We start from the raw sequence: 15608 nt of genomic DNA, 5'->3' as shown, positions 1-15608 counted from the left end.
CACCTGCTCAATTGTCCCGTGTAAAGGGACCTTAAACAAGAGAGCTAGTTTTGTCCCCAGTCTGCTGGATGAAAGTCTTGTTAACCTGTTCCGGACATAGGGCGAACGGAACACGGTGCCTGCTGAAATCAATCAGCAGGCACCCAGGGTCAATTCAGAACTGCAGTTTGCAGCGCTTTCGGGAGGTTTCTGATCCCCGCGGTCTGTGACCGCGGGGACCAGAAACTTCAAAATGGCTTTATTTTATGTTTAAACCCCCCCCCCCCAACGCAGCCCTCTGTGTTATGTGCTGGCGGACACAGGGAGGGGGGCCGGGCAGTGCGAGCGGGAGGGCCGTGATCATCAGGGCGGTGCTGGGGGGGGGGGGTCGGGGCTAGGCACGCAATCATCCGCCCGCCCCCTCACAGATGTCATGCGTTTTAACCCCTTCCATGCCGCGGTCCGTAGGACCGAATGGGTCCGCACCCATTCCACGATCCGGACCCATTCTACGGACTTCTGAATGGACACTAAGTGGCAGGGGTTGTCGGGTGAAGTGACTTAAAGGGGTTTTCCGAAACTTCATAACTGATGACCTATCCTCAGAAAAGGTCAGTGTCAGCGATCTCCTCCGCAGTATGGGGAGAAGTGATCACTAATGCCATTGCTCGTCCCAATACAAACTCGTTTGCCGGCAGCAGAGGCTGTTTACACTGTAAGACCTGCTGCCAGCAAATGACAATTTAGGTGCCCGCACAAACAATCCAATGAAAGTGTGTTTCACTCTTCATTGGATAATGGTGGCACCTTTACACCGCCAGATAAGTGCAAACGAGCATTCCTATGAACGCTTGTTAGTGATTATCTGGCTGATTCTCTGCCACTTTATAGGGCCCTTAAAACTTCGTCCAACAGAAAACCCACTTAACACTAGCTGGAAATTAAAATAAGAAGCCGAGTCGTACCTTGAAAAACCTTTCCCACAAACACTACATGTATAGGGCTTGGTAATCCCTCCTTCATGAGATCTGACATGATAGGTCATTCGGTCCTTTCTTTTGAAGCGCTGATTGCAGACTGGGCACTCAAAAGGCTTCTCATCTGAATGGGACAACTTGTGTCTATTTAAGTGATAAACATCCCGAAATGCCTTCCCACACATTTCACATGCGTGGTTTTTCTTAACAGGTTTGCTCGGCTTCTTCACTGGCTGAGTGACGGGCATAGTCGGGATGCTGGTGCTGGCACTAGGAATTGTAGTTGAAGATGATGTTGTAACAGTCGACAGTATGCCTGCAATGGTTGAAACCAAGGATGTTCTGCTATGGTCTCCAGCAATAGTAGATATAAGTGGCACGACCGGAGCAGTCTGTGTTTTCTTTGGCCGTGACACCAGCTTAATTCCTGTATGGCAGGACTCATGGCGTCTTAAATGGTAACTGTCTCTAAAGGCTTTGCTGCAATATGTACAAATAAAGGAAGTTTTGGGTTTTTCTTTTTTTACTACAACTGGTTCTTTTATAGGTTCAGAAGAGGGTTGCGGCTGAGGTTTCTGTGTTATAGGTATAGGTAGCATAGGCTTTTGATCAATAGGTTCAACCGGAGCTCCCAAGAGGGGTAACAGGCTATTTTGGGCAACCTGCTGTTGATGATGATGATGATGGTGGTGGTGGTGGTGCGAAGCTTCATGAGCCTGAAACAAAAGGAATGAAAATGAACACTGTAAAAACAAATTTTACAACTTAGCACTCACAGATCCATTAGAGCTGGGTAAAGGAATAAACCTAGCAGTTCATTTCCTGAGATAATCACAAATGCTGCAAATGAGGTTCTTAAGCCTGTGCACTCAGTTTGAATGGACAGCAGGCATCCCTGTTTGGGTAATCAATTTAAAGGGGGTTTCCAAAATTTTGATACTGGTGACCTATCTTCAGGATAGGTCAACAGTATCTGATCATTGGGAGGTCCGACACCTGCCGATCAGCAGTTTGAGAATGCACTAACACCACAGCCTTCACACTGATTCTCCAAGCCAGTAATGACATCTTCATCGGTCACGTGGCCTAGGAGCAGCTCAGCCCCATCGAAGTGAACACGGCTGAGTGCGATACCAAGCACAGCCGCTATACAATGTACAGAGCTGTGCCTGGTAAGCACAGAGAAGGCAGCGGCACTCACAGGAGCGCTGCCGGCTTCTCAAACAGCTTATCAGCGGGCATCCCAGGTGTCAGACCCCCACGAACAGATACTGATGACCTATCCTGAGGATAGGTCATCAGTATCAAAATCTCAGAAAACCCATTTAAGTATGTTCCACCAGTAAGGTACTGTATATATTTCTTTATTCTGATTGCCATAGGAAACAGGCAAGTATCAAAAGACAACCACATTCTCTATATTTAGCGTCACCTTAAGGGTCCATTCAGATGGCCGTGAAGGGCTCCATGCCCTTACTGCAGCCCGCAAAGGGTGGGTCCACAATATATGGGCATCAGTGGTGTGTACACGGTTTGCAGATCCATTGACTTGAATGGGTCCACAATCCGCAAGTTATGGCAAAAGATAGGACATGTCCTAACTTTTGCGGAATGGAGGCACGGATCAGAAGCTCACGGAAGCACTTCTGCGAGCTTTTCGGGTCCGTACCTCCACACCGCAAAAGATAGGACACGTCCTATCTTTTGCCGTGTCTTGCCAATCGTGGACCACTTAAGTCAACGGTTCTGCATCCGCACACTGCTAATGCCCATGTATTAGGGACCGCAATTTGCGATCCACAGCACAGGCATGGAGTACTTATGTTCTTTTGAATGGACCCTTAAGAGAACCTGTCATCACTCCTGACATGTCAGTTTTAGTAATTACTTGAATCCCTCATGTAATACTTATGACTGTATGCTGTCCCATTCCTCTGTTATTTCTACTAGACGTTTATGAGTGAATTACCAGCAGCTTGCATTAAAGGCACAGATTGGTGTTACCAGTTGGGGAGGTGTCCCAGTACATTGACACCAGCAGCACTGATTGGACAGAGTCAGACACACCTGCTACTGGTAACACCCAGCAGTAACTTTACTGTAGACTCCTGGCAATTCATTTGTAAAATTCCATCAGGAATAATACAGGAATGGCACAACATAGAGTCATAGGAAAAGATGCTCCAGAATTGTTATTGCACGGGGGATGCAAGTAGTTACTAAACCTGACATGTCAGGAGAGGCGACAGGTCTCCTTTAACATTTTCTCTGGCTGGTTTTGTGGCAGAATTTTCTGCGACTGAAAATCAGTTCCATTCACCTGAATAAGGGCTCTTTCACACTTGCGTTGTCCGGATCCGGCGTGTACTCCATTTGCCGGAATTACACGCCGGATCCGGAAAAACGCAAGTGAACTGAAAGGATTTGAAGACGGATCCGTCTTCAAAATGCGTTCAGTGTTACTATGGCACCCAGGACGCTATTAAAGTCCTGGCTGCCATAGTAGTAGTGGGGAGCGGGGGAGCAGTATACTTACAGTCCGTGCGGCTCCCGGGGCGCTCCAGAATGACGTCAGAGCGCCCCATGCGCATGGATGACGTGATCCATGCGACACCTCATCCATGCACGTGGGGCACCCTGACGTCACTCTGGAGCGCCCCGGGAGCCGCACCGACGGCAAGTATACTGCTCCCCACTACACTTTACCATAGCTGCCAGGACTTTAGCGTCTTGGCAACCATTCAGAAAAAGCTAAACGTCGGATCCGGCAATGCGCCGAAACGACGTTTAGGTTAAGGCCGGATCCGGATCAATGCCTTTCAATCGGCATTAATTCCGGATCCGGCCTTGCGGCAAGTGTTCAGGATTTTTGGCCGGAGCAAAAAGCGCAGCATGCTGCGGTATTTTCTCCGGCCAAAAAACGTTCCGGTCCGGAACTGAAGACATCCTGAACGGATTTCTCTCCATTCAGAATGCATTAGGATAAAACTGATCAGGATTCTTCCGGCATAGAGCCCCGACGACGGAACTCTAGGCCCGAAGAAAAGAACGCAAGTGTGAAAGAGCCCTAAAGCTTGCAGAAATCCATGTGCATGCTGCCCAATTCAAGTGAATGGAACTGATTTTCAGTTGCAAAAAATACTGCAACAAAATCAGCAGCGTGTAAAGGCACCCTTAAAGGGGTTGTCAGTGATGGAAAAAATATATATAGCGCTGTAAATCTGATGGTCAGCAATATACACATAAGCTAAGATTTTTTTTTATTATATATATTTACTCATTTCCCTAGTTTTGTTCTGACCCCTGGTTTTCCTCATGAATATTTGTGGGTGTCAACAAATACTGCCTTTCCCTCCTCCTACTCTGCAAATTAGGGATCGACCGATATAGATTTTTTAGGGCCGATACCGAGTTATTTTTTTGTAAATCTTTCTTTTTTATTAATAATTAATATTCTGGTGGTTTTTTTTCTTACTAACTATTAGCGCCCTTAGGGACTAGAACCCTAGTCCTATTCACCCTGATAGAGCTCTATCAGGGTGAATAGGACCTCACACTCTCCCTGCTGCCCTGTGCATAGTACACACAGCAGCATGGAGCTTACCATGACAGCCAGGTCTTCAGTAGCGTCCTGGCTGCCATGGCAACCGATCAGAGCCCCAGGATTACACTGCTGGGGCTCCGATCGGAACTGCCACTGCACCACCAATGAGGAGGAGGGGAGAGGACCCTGTGGCCACTGCCACCAATGATTAGTACTGGGGGGGCTTCGGTGGGGGAGCACTGCGCCACCAATGATTAATACTGGGTTGGGGGGGCGCACTGCGCCAGCAATGATTAATATTGGGATTTGGGGGGGCGCACTGCGCCACCAATGATTAATACTGGGGGGGGGGGAAGCGCACTGCGCCACCAATGATTAATACTGGGGGGGGAAGCGCACTGCGCCACCAATGATTAATACTGGGGGGAAGGGCGCACTGCGCCACCAATGATTAATACTGGGGGGGGGGGGGGGGCGCACTGCGCCACCAATGATTAATACTGGGGGGGGGGGGGCGCACTGCGCCACCAATGATTAATACTGGGGGGGGGCGCACTGCGCCACTAATGAAGATAACTCTCTCATTAATTCATATACAGGAGGCGGGAGCTGGAATCACATAGCCGGCTCCCGACCTCTATGACCGGTAGCTGCAATCCGCGGCACCTGAGGGGGGTTAACTACAGCGGATCGCAGCTACCGCTCATAGAGGTCGGGAACAGGCTATGTGATTCTGCAGCCAGCTCCTGCCTCCTGTATATGAATTAATGAGATAGTTATCTTCATTGGTGGCGCAGTGGCCACAGCCCCTCCTCTCACTGGTGGCAGCAGCAGCACAGGGGGGAGGGAGACACTGCTTCCTTCTCCCCTGTGCTGCTGAGGGAACACGGAGAGCACTGACAGCAGCGCAATCCTTGTTCCCCATACGCAAAATAGATGCCAATAATGTTAAAAATCCTTAATATCGGCCGATAATATTGGTAAAACCGATAATCGGTCGATCCCTACTGCAAATGGAGTGAAAAACATTGCTTCCCTGTCTACAGTCTGACTGCTGGGATACTCACGTTGTATGTGTAGGACTACAAGTCCCAGCTGTTCAGTACAATGACATTACTGATACACACAGGATCTTCTCCCTACCTGTTCTTGCGCAATGCTCTGCAGACAGCAGAAGAGTGTAGAGGAGAGAACTCCTCCGGTCTGTCAGTGCTGTGTCTGTAGCGTGAGGAGGGAGGGAAGATCCTGTGCACAGCATTGGTCTTGTCAGTGCCTGGATAGGAGGAAACCCTGCAGCTGCTCAGTACCTGAGGCAGAGCCTCTAACCCAGAGTCTGTGCTGCTGATGGTAGAAGGGGTTAAACTTTGCTGAGGAATCCAGTGGGAGGGGAGACACAGGGCAGGCAGCTCAGCCAGCAGATCTGGCAGTACAGGGGGCGGGGCTTGTGGCTCCAACCAGAACAGCCTTTACAGTGAGGTTCCATACACAGACCTGCTCCCTCACCTCATCAGAGCAGGTAAAGACTCTGACATCACAGGTCATGTGACGCTCAGCTAACTAGGAGAACAGGGCCATTGTAAATGAAGCGAGTGAGTTGAAACCCCCTCATATTTGTTCAGTTAGAAACATACAAAAGAACAAAAAAAATAACAGACAACCTCTTTAAAGGTATTTTCCCTACAAAGTATCATATTAAAAGACAGGCGATAAATATTGGATTACTGAGGGCCTGACGCTAGCAGCCAAAAAGATAAGGGGCCTCCAAAGCATAGATTATGCTTAATCAGTCCTATAGAAGACAATGGAGTGGTTGACAAACATACCAGGGGTCTCAGCAGTCTCCCCCCCGGCAATTGGATTTATTAGCTACTTTTTGTGTGATCTTCCCTTTAAAGGCTATGTAGAATTTTGGTGACAATTTTTTTTTATGATTGCATTTTACTCATTTGGGGCTAAAAATATTTTCTCAATTGGTCTTTAATAAAAATATTGAGCCGTTCTGTCACAACAGGTTAACTGTTTTTCTAGCTGTGTGCATCCTACTTTCACTTTCATTTTGTGCCATCTAATAACCTTTATTTTTAAATTACTAAGAGGTCAAACACTTAAGCCACATTCTTATCAGTAAGGGTGCTTTCACACTTGCGGCAGAGGATTCCAGCAGGCAGTTCAGTTGGGAAAACTGCCTGCCGGATCCGGCAATCTGGACGCAAACTGATGCATTTGTGAGCCGGACGCGGATCAGTCTCACAAATGCATTGCAATACCGGATCCGTCTCCAGTTGTCATCCAGAAAAACAGATCCAGTATTTATCTTTTACACAGATTTAATAGTCTGCACATGCACGGATGGAAAGAACGGATCCGTTTTGCCAGAACACTTGGGGCTGGATCCGCACGGATGGAAAGAACGGATCCGTTTTGCCAGAACACATGGGGCTGGATCCGGCATTAATGCCGGATCCAGCAAGTGTTGAGGATTTCTGGCCGGAGAGAAAACTGCAGCATGCTGCGGTATTTTCTCCGGCCAAAAAACGTAAGAGGGACTGAACTGATGCATCCTGAACGGATTACTCTCCATTCAGAATGCATTAGGATAAAACTGATCAGTTCTTTTCCAGTATAGAGCCCCTAGGACGGAACTCAATGCCGGAAAACAAAAACGCTAGTGTGAAAGTACCCCGAGATAAGTATTGAGCTTTGATGAGTGTTTATAGGGACTGAGATCAGAGATTAGGAGCCCTCAGATCAAGCAGAGAGAAAATTCGGATTCTGCTAGTAGAGAATCTCACTTCTGTACAGACAGACCAATTGAAAAATGATTTTAGCTAATGAGTACAATGCAATAATAAAAATTGCCCCCAGAAGTGTACATAGCCTTTACGTTAATAATGGTGTAACTTGTGGGACAAGGTAATGAAAGTATTATAAAATCTTTATGGTCATGGGCAGTGAAGGGATTCAGCTTCCTCGGCGACCAGGCAATGTCCACAAGCAGCAGATCTGTTGAAGAAATTACTGTGCTTGAAAAACCCATTCCATAAATCTGAAGGTGTAGTTTCTGCAAAATTTGTATTAATTTTAGCAAGCCCAATTTCACCAAATCGAACAGTTGCAGATGAATATTCAGCCAATCCTATTAACATAAGAAGGAGTTGGCACCATGCATAATGCTTAAAGTATAAATAGACACCACACATGTAGCCTGGGTAACAAGTTCAACCTAAGGGCTCATGCACAGGAACGCGTGTCGGCCGTGCCCGTATTGCAGCCCATAAACAGATATGGGCACCAGCCATGTGTGCACTGTATCACAGATGCGGACCCATTCACTTGAACGGGTCCACAATCAGGAAGACAGAGCGTTTCCGTGGGATTTCGATCCGTGCTGTCACACCGCAAAAAAAATAGAACATGCTCTATTTTTTTTTTTGGCAGAGCAGATGAATAGAGGACCCAACAGATCAGCTGGTTGAAGAGAATGCAGCGCTTCTGCGAGCACCGCCTTCTCTTCACCATTTACCTGCTCTCCGTCGACACTGCAGCGGTGAGTACACCTAAGCCTTCCCATTCACTTCAATGGTACAGAGCAATTGTAGTTACAGTGCATCCCGTAATTACACCTGCACCGCTGCTGAAGTGACAACAGCGAGCAGGTAAACGCGAGGGGAACGCAGTGCTTACCCTGACTTTTCTTGAAACAGCAATTGTCAGGCCCCACCGATCCGATATCGATGACCTATCCCGATGGTAGGCCATCAATATGGGCAGAGTAGAAAACCCCTTTTAATATTTGTAAATTCATCTATAGGCAATGCTTCAAGTGAAAGAAAGTAACGCCACTTCCGGTCTCCAGGAAACAAGGCTACATGTCCTCCACACACGTAAGAGCGTTCCTATCTGGTTTCCACATCTCCAACAAGGGGTTTTCTGAGATTTAAATACTGATGATCTATCCTCTGGATAGGTCATCAGTACCTGACCGGTGGGAGTCTGACACCTGGGACCCTCGCCCTCCTGTGAACACCTCAGCCTTCTCACAGCTTTCCCTAGGCCATGAGACGTCACGTTCATCTGTAACATGGCCTAGGAGCAGCTTAGCCCCATTCAAGTGGTAAACTTCACAGTAGCCACATGTGGACTAGTCGAAGATCTGCTGCAGATTTGGAGTGAAGTCTGCATCAGCACTGCGGGTCAGTCTCTCTACCAGATCTCCACTAAAAGAACCCATTCCACACAGCCGAATGGCGTCACGGGTTTTATTTTACGGTTATGCCGCGGGTGAACTTACCCTCATGGATCCACTAGGCTTCCAGGGCCTTTAGTTTAAGCAAGCAGAATAGCGCACACACTGTAAAAACAAAAACCTAACACATAGTAACGGCAAGTGTGATGAAAGCCTAAATTAGATGTAAACCAGCCCACCGGGGGGTCCTAACCTCAGATTGACCAGCGGATTTCTGCAGTCGCTCTGCAGCTTTTATTGCACGGGGCTAAGGGTGGGTTCACATCACGTTTTTCCCATCCGTTTAACATATACAAAAACGTAAACGGATGCCATACAGTGGCATCTCTTCATCATAAAGTTCCATTATAAATAAATAAGTGCTGTGCTTTTGTATTCCCCCCCCCCCCCCCCCCCTAACGTGTACATCAATCAGAGGCATAAAACGTGATGTGAGCCCCCCAATCTGCATTGGCATACACGCTGCCTCAAGTGACCGCTCCCACCATACCATTACAGATCTATGGAGTGTTTTACCCAGTTATAAATCCTTCTAGTCCAACATGAAGAAGACACATTCCTACAAGGAGTTTTATTCACTTCTGTGGAGACGGCCTGCGTGGCCATTTTGTTAGCTGGGCAGTGGAGTTCCTCTCCTGTAAAGTACTGCGAGCCCCCAAGTCCTGAGGTGAAACATGGAAGCGGGAACGGACGAGGACAGCGCGCGCTGCCGAGATTTACACGCGAGGAAACCCGCCACCCCCGGCTATAATAAATTCTGCAGAAAATAGCAGCAGCAGCCCGCCATAATCTCCATGGCCAGGGGGGAGGGGCGGGACAGCCCGGGGTCTCGGGAATGACACAGCGCAAGGCTACGGACAAACCAAGTTCAGGGCTCCGGTGTACATGGCGTAACGGGACCAGGCGCTGCTGTGCGCGGAATGCACCGGGCCAGCCCGGCAGCGCTTCTTTGTCTGCCCGCTTCTCCAGCGCAGGAATGGTCGCACAGCCAGGCTCCTGCTCTATGTGAGCGGCTGATGTCGCTGCACGGCCGGGGAAGGAGGAGGATGTGGAAGGGAGGAGGAGGTGGTGGAGGAGGGGGGATGTTTGCTCCCGGGTGTCCCCGCTTCCCGGGGAGGGGAGAGGAGGGAGGCGGCTGCTCTACTTCGAGGGAGGGGGAGGTCACGGCTGCCCTGATAGTGCGTATCCCGGGCGAAGAGAGACATTTTAGGGTGCTTTATCCCTTACCTGGAACAAGAAAGCCGTCCAGTTGGCCTCCATGGCGATCCCAGGGAAGAAGGGAAAGGAGGAGGGAGGAGGAAAGCGCCTGCTGGAACACAAGGGAGAAAAAAAAAAAAAAAAGGAAGGAGGAAAGAAAAAAAAAAAAAACAGCGTAGGATCCTACATGAAACCTACAACAAAGCAGCTAAAAACATGGCAGCGCCGCACAACTTCCGGTAACCTCTGGGAGAGACCATTCGGAAGGAGGAGGGGGAATGGGGAGCGGGATAGTGCGGCGTCTCTGCCACTCTGTCATTGGTGAAGGGGGGTTTGTGGGTGGCAACCAACTCTTCCCATCCCCCTCCCATCTCTCCCGTCTTCGTGTATGTTGTGTACGTCTGTACGAGACAAGTGGCAGGCGAGGAGCTGCTAATAATACGTCGCGTAAATAAACCTCCCTAATAAGCGTGGGTCGTGCCGCGGGCTGAGGCTGCGAGGAGAAGGGGTAGTCCTCGCCGTCCTGAAGCGGGAGCGGGATTACCTCACGCACAGCTGCAGCTTGTCAGACAAAAGCTGCACGTCTGCCCCTTGTCTCTCCCGCCTTATTAGAGGGCTGCCATTTTCTAGACGCCTATTGTCTTAATGTCTTCCCCGCCTCCTCCTCCTCCCACACGACATGTCGTGCCCTGCGGGCAGCTTCGCTCACCCCGAGTCGGCTGCGGGTTATGTTAATGGGCGGATGAGAAAGTGAGAAGAGGCGAGATAGAGACTCCCTGATTGTTTACGCGGCCGCCTTCCAGTTGTCAGTGACAGACTAGGGCTTGTGTGCGTCCGTATTGTAGGCTCCATTTGGTGCTTCCATCAGATAACATGCAGGAAAAAGGTTCTGAACAGATCTGTTGGGCTCCATTCAGGTCACTACATGCTGAATGTGGAGCTTGTTATTTTTGCTGTTCTGCTCATATTACAGTTAACTAATGTGAACATGCCCTAAGGGTACTTTCACACTTGCAGCAGAGGATTCTGGCAGAACTGCCTACCGGTTCCGTCAAAACGTATGCAAACTGATGGCATTTGTCAGACTGATCAGGATCCTGATCCATATGACCAATGCATTGAAATGCCGGATCCGTCTCTCCAGTGTAATCCGGAAAAAAATGCCGGAACTTTGATCCGGCATTTCCCATTGAACCGCATTAATGCCGGCCCCGAGTTCCGGCATTTTTTTCCGGATTACACTGGAGAGACGGATCCGGCATTTCAATGCATTGGTCATATGGATCAGGATCCTGATCCGTCTGACAAATGCCATCAGTTTGCATACGTTTTGACGGAACCGGTAAGTGTTCCGGAATTTTGGACGGAGATAAAACCACAGCATGCTGCGGTATTATCTCTGTCCTGAAAAGGCGAAAAAGACTGAACTGAAGACATCCTGATGCATCCTGAACGGATTGCTCTCCATTCAGAATGCATTAGGATAAAACTGATCAGTTCTTTTCCGGTATTGAGCCCCTAGGACAGAACTCAATACCGGAAAAGAATAACGCTAGTGTGAAAGTACCCTGAGCCATATGTGTACTGATCCATTGGCAGCATAACATGGACACCCCTGCCATGGTTTCCCAGTGCATAAGTCACACCTGACATTGTAGAAAGCAAAGCACAACTCGCTAGATTTCTTTTAAATGTCTTTTTATTTATTTTTTATTAAGTGGAACATTTAAAAAAAATAATAATTATAATTTTAGTAACAGAAGTAATAAGTAGGGGTGAACGAACTTGTGTTTCAAGTTCAGCGTACAAGGTTCGGGTTATCTAAGAATGGAATCCATAACGGAATTCTTAGATAGGAAAAATGTACCGTAGTTGTGATGGCACACTCTCATCTGGTATAAACTGAAATAGGTTATTATGTATAAAAACGTATCTATTTATACTTATGGTATAAAAGCAATTTGATAGACTGGTTGAATGGTTTTATAGTTGATATCCAGGTGTTATGAGCAGGCTGGATGCATATATTACTATAGCTGGGTACATACAATGTTAAATACAATGGCTGAGTACACAAGGATAGAAAGAGAACTGTCGTGTATATCCATTTTGGAGTACTGTCTTGGTGTTGGTTCCAAGAACTAAGGTGCTGTATGCAAGCTGGATACACTAAGGCCTCTTTCACACTTGCGTTGTTGGGATCCGGCATGCACTTCCGTTGCCGGAGGTGCCTGCCGGATCCGTAACAACGCAAGTGTACTGAAAGCATTTGAAGACGGAACCGTCTTCCAAATGCTTTCAGTGTTACTATGGCACCCAGGACGCTATTAAAGTCCTGGTTGCCATAGTAGGAGCGGGGGAGCGGTATACTTACAGTCCGTGCGGCTCCCGGGGCGCTCCAGAATGACGTCAGAGCGCCCCATGCGCATGGATCACGTGATCCATGTGATCACGTGATCCATGCGCTTGGGGCGCCCTGACGTCACTCTGGAGCGCCCGGGGAGCCGCACGGACGGTAAGTATGCCGCTCCCCGCTACACTTACCATGGCTGTCAGGACTTTAGCGTCCCGGCAGCCATGGTAACCACTCTGAAAAAGCTAAATGTCGGCTCCGGCAATGCGCCGAAACGACGTTTAGCTAAAGGCCGGATCCGGATCAATGCCTTTCAATGGGCATTAATCCCGGATCCGGCCTTGCGGCAAGTCTTCAGGATTTTTGGCCGGAGCAAAAAGCGCAGCATGCTGCGGTATTTTCTCCGGCCAAAAAACGTTCCGTTCCGGAACTGAAGACATCCTGATGCATCCTGAACGGATTTCTCTCCATTCAGAATGCATTAGGATAATCCTGATCAGGATTCTTCCGGCATAGAGCCCCGACGACGGAACTCTATGCCGGAAGACAATAACGCAGGTGTGAAAGAGCCCTAAAGTGCTATATGAACTGAATGCACAGAAGTGCTAGATATATGCTGGTTACAATAAATGCTGTGTGTCAGCTAGAATATGAAAGTGCTGTGTGCAAGCTGGATACACTAAAGTGCTAGTGCAAGCTGGATACACTAAAGTGCTAGTGCAAGCTGGATACATTAAAGTGCTAGTGCAAGCTGGATACACTAAAGTGCTAGTGCAAGCTGGATACATTAAAGTGCTAGTGCAAGCTGGATACATTAAAGTGCTAGTGCAAGCTGGATACACTAAAGTGCTAGTGCAAGCTGGATACACTAAAGTGCTAGTGCAAGCTGGATACATTAAAGTGCTAGTGCAAGCTGGATACACTAAAGTGCTAGTGCAAGCTGGATACACTAAAGTGCTAGTGCAAGCTGGATACATTAAAGTGCTAGTGCAAGCTGGATACACTAAAGTGCTAGTGCAAGCTGGATACACTAAAGTGCTAGTGCAAGCTGGATACACTAAAGTGCTAGTGCAAGCTGGATACACTAAAGTGCTAGTGCAAGCTGGATACATTAAAGTGCTAGTGCAAGCTGGATACACTAAAGTGCTAGTGCAAGCTGGATACACTAAAGTGCTAGTGCAAGCTGGATACACTAAAGTGCTAGTGCAAGCTGGATACACTAAAGTGCTAGTGCAAGCTGGATACACTAAAGTGCTAGTGCAAGCTGGATACACTAAAGTGCTAGTGCAAGCTGGATACATTAAAGTGCTAGTGCAAGCTGGATACACTAAAGTGCTAGTGCAAGCTGGATACACTAAAGTGCTGATTGTAGGCTGGATACACTAAAGTGCTGTATGCAAGCTGGATGTATTAAAGTGCTAGATGCAAACTAGATACACTTGGGTGCTGCAGGTAAGTAAAATGTAATAAGTGCTAAATGCAGACTGGATACATTGCTATAAATAAGCTGAATATAATCAGTTCTGTAGGCAAATAAGATGTATAAGGTGTTCAGTGTACGCTGAATACATGCAATTGGGTAAAGCTGGATATAAAGGTAAACAATAATATCTAAATATACACAATTGTAGATTGATCAGTGTGCATATAGGTGCTTAAAATCAAAAAGACCACTAGGTAAACTGTGCATGCAAATTCGGTGCACTGAAATATTGTTCAGGACAAAAAAGAAATCTCATTTGGACATATATGAATCAGGAATGTCACTTAGATGGAACGTTTAGTGTTGACATCAACTAAATTATGACTTGATGCTTGGTAGGATTTCGATCCGGCATTAATGCGGTTCAATGGGAAATGCCGGATCCGGCAAGTGTTCCAGAATTTTGGACGGAGATAAAACCACAGCATGCTGCGGTATTATCTCTGTCCTGAAAAGGCGAAAAAGACTGAATTGAAGACATCCTGATGCATCCTGAACGGATTGCTCTCCATTCAGAATGCATTAGGATAAAACTGATCAGTTCTTTTCCGGTATTGAGCCCCTAGGACAGAACTCAATACCGAAAAAGAATAACGCTAGTGTGAAAGTACCCTAAGCCATATGTGTACTGATCCATTGGCAGCATAGCATGGACACCCCTGCCATGGTTTCCCAGTGCATAAGTCACACCTGACATTGTAGAAAGCAAAACACAACTCGGTAGATTTCTTTTAAATGTCTTTTAAAAATATATATATATATATTATTAAGTGGAACATTTAACCTCTTCAGGACACATGACGTACCAGTACGTCATGTGTTGTTCCGATCACTGCCGCCCGGCCGGCTGTGATCGGAACAAGGTGCCTGCTCAAATCATTGAGCAGGCACCTCGGCTAAATGCGCGGGGGGGTCCCGTGACCCCCCCCATGTCGGCGATCGCAACAAACCGCAGGTCAATTTAGACCTGCGGTTTGCTGCGCTTTCAGGACCGCGGGGATCAGAAACTTTATATGCCTAAAATATAGTTTTTTCAACCCCCCCTGCACCCCTGAATGATTTTATGGCGGCGGGAGGTGCAGGGGGGGTTGCGGGCGGTGCGGCAGGCGGGATCGCGATCCCCCGCCGCCTCCTCTTGAATAATCATTGGTGGCCAGTGGTTATACCAGAGTGTCCGCACATTGCTGACACTCTGGTATAAACGGCTGACATCTGTGATGCGATGTCAGCCGTTTAACCCTTTCCATACCGCAGTCCGTACGGACCGCGGTATGGAATAGCAGAGGTTAACAGTCGGGAGCTCCCTCTCCCATCGGGGGGCTGCTGTGCCTTTGCAGCACCCCGACAGGATGGGGTGACAGAGGGAGGGAGCCCCCCTCCTTACCCTTTCCCGTCTGCGCAGTTCTGGCCACAACTGAGCAGATGGGGAAGGTTCCCATGGCAACAGGACGCCTTCTCAGGCATCCTGCTGTCCATGGTGCTGAACAGATCTGTGCTAAAGGCATAGATCTGTTCAGACAAAGTGTAAGTAAAATACAGTACAGTACACTATATATTGTATTATACAGACATCAGACCCACTGGATCTTCAAGAACCAAGTGGGTCTGGGTCAAAAAAAGTGGGAAAAAAGTAAAAATCAAAAAACACATTTATCACTGATTAAAAATGAAAAAAATAAAATTCCGTACACATGTTTGATATCACCGCGTCCGACCTGATCTATAAAACGGTCATGTTACTTTACCCGAACGGTGAACGCCATAAAAAATAAAAAACTATGATGAGATTGAAATTTTGCCCACCTTACTTCCCAAAAAAGGTAATAAAA

At 47.8% G+C, this 15608-nt stretch overlaps 1 protein-coding gene across 8 annotated transcripts in view; it reads right to left on the bottom strand.

Moving 5' to 3' along the window:
* VEZF1 (vascular endothelial zinc finger 1) overlaps positions 1–10677 on the bottom strand; it is a 42339-nt gene extending 31662 nt beyond the window's left edge. For 2 of the 8 annotated variants that reach the window (XM_040424217.1, XM_040424222.1), the window contains exons 1-2: positions 9263–9593; positions 945–1672 (exon numbers count right to left, since the gene is read on the bottom strand). In XM_040424217.1, the coding sequence (XP_040280151.1) occupies positions 945–1672; positions 9263–9352 (818 nt within the window). In that variant the 5' untranslated portion in view covers positions 9353–9593. The other 6 variants (XM_040424216.1, XM_040424220.1, XM_040424223.1 and 3 more) reach the window with 5 other exon arrangements.
* Between the last annotated feature and the right edge of the window lie 4931 nt (positions 10678–15608).

The sequence above is a fragment of the Bufo bufo genome, chromosome 3, assembly GCF_905171765.1.
Source record: "Bufo bufo chromosome 3, aBufBuf1.1, whole genome shotgun sequence".
NCBI classification, from domain to species: domain Eukaryota; kingdom Metazoa; phylum Chordata; class Amphibia; order Anura; family Bufonidae; genus Bufo; species Bufo bufo.
The sequence above is the reverse complement of the archived record's forward strand: the minus strand, read 5'-3'. Positions and strand labels throughout refer to the sequence as shown.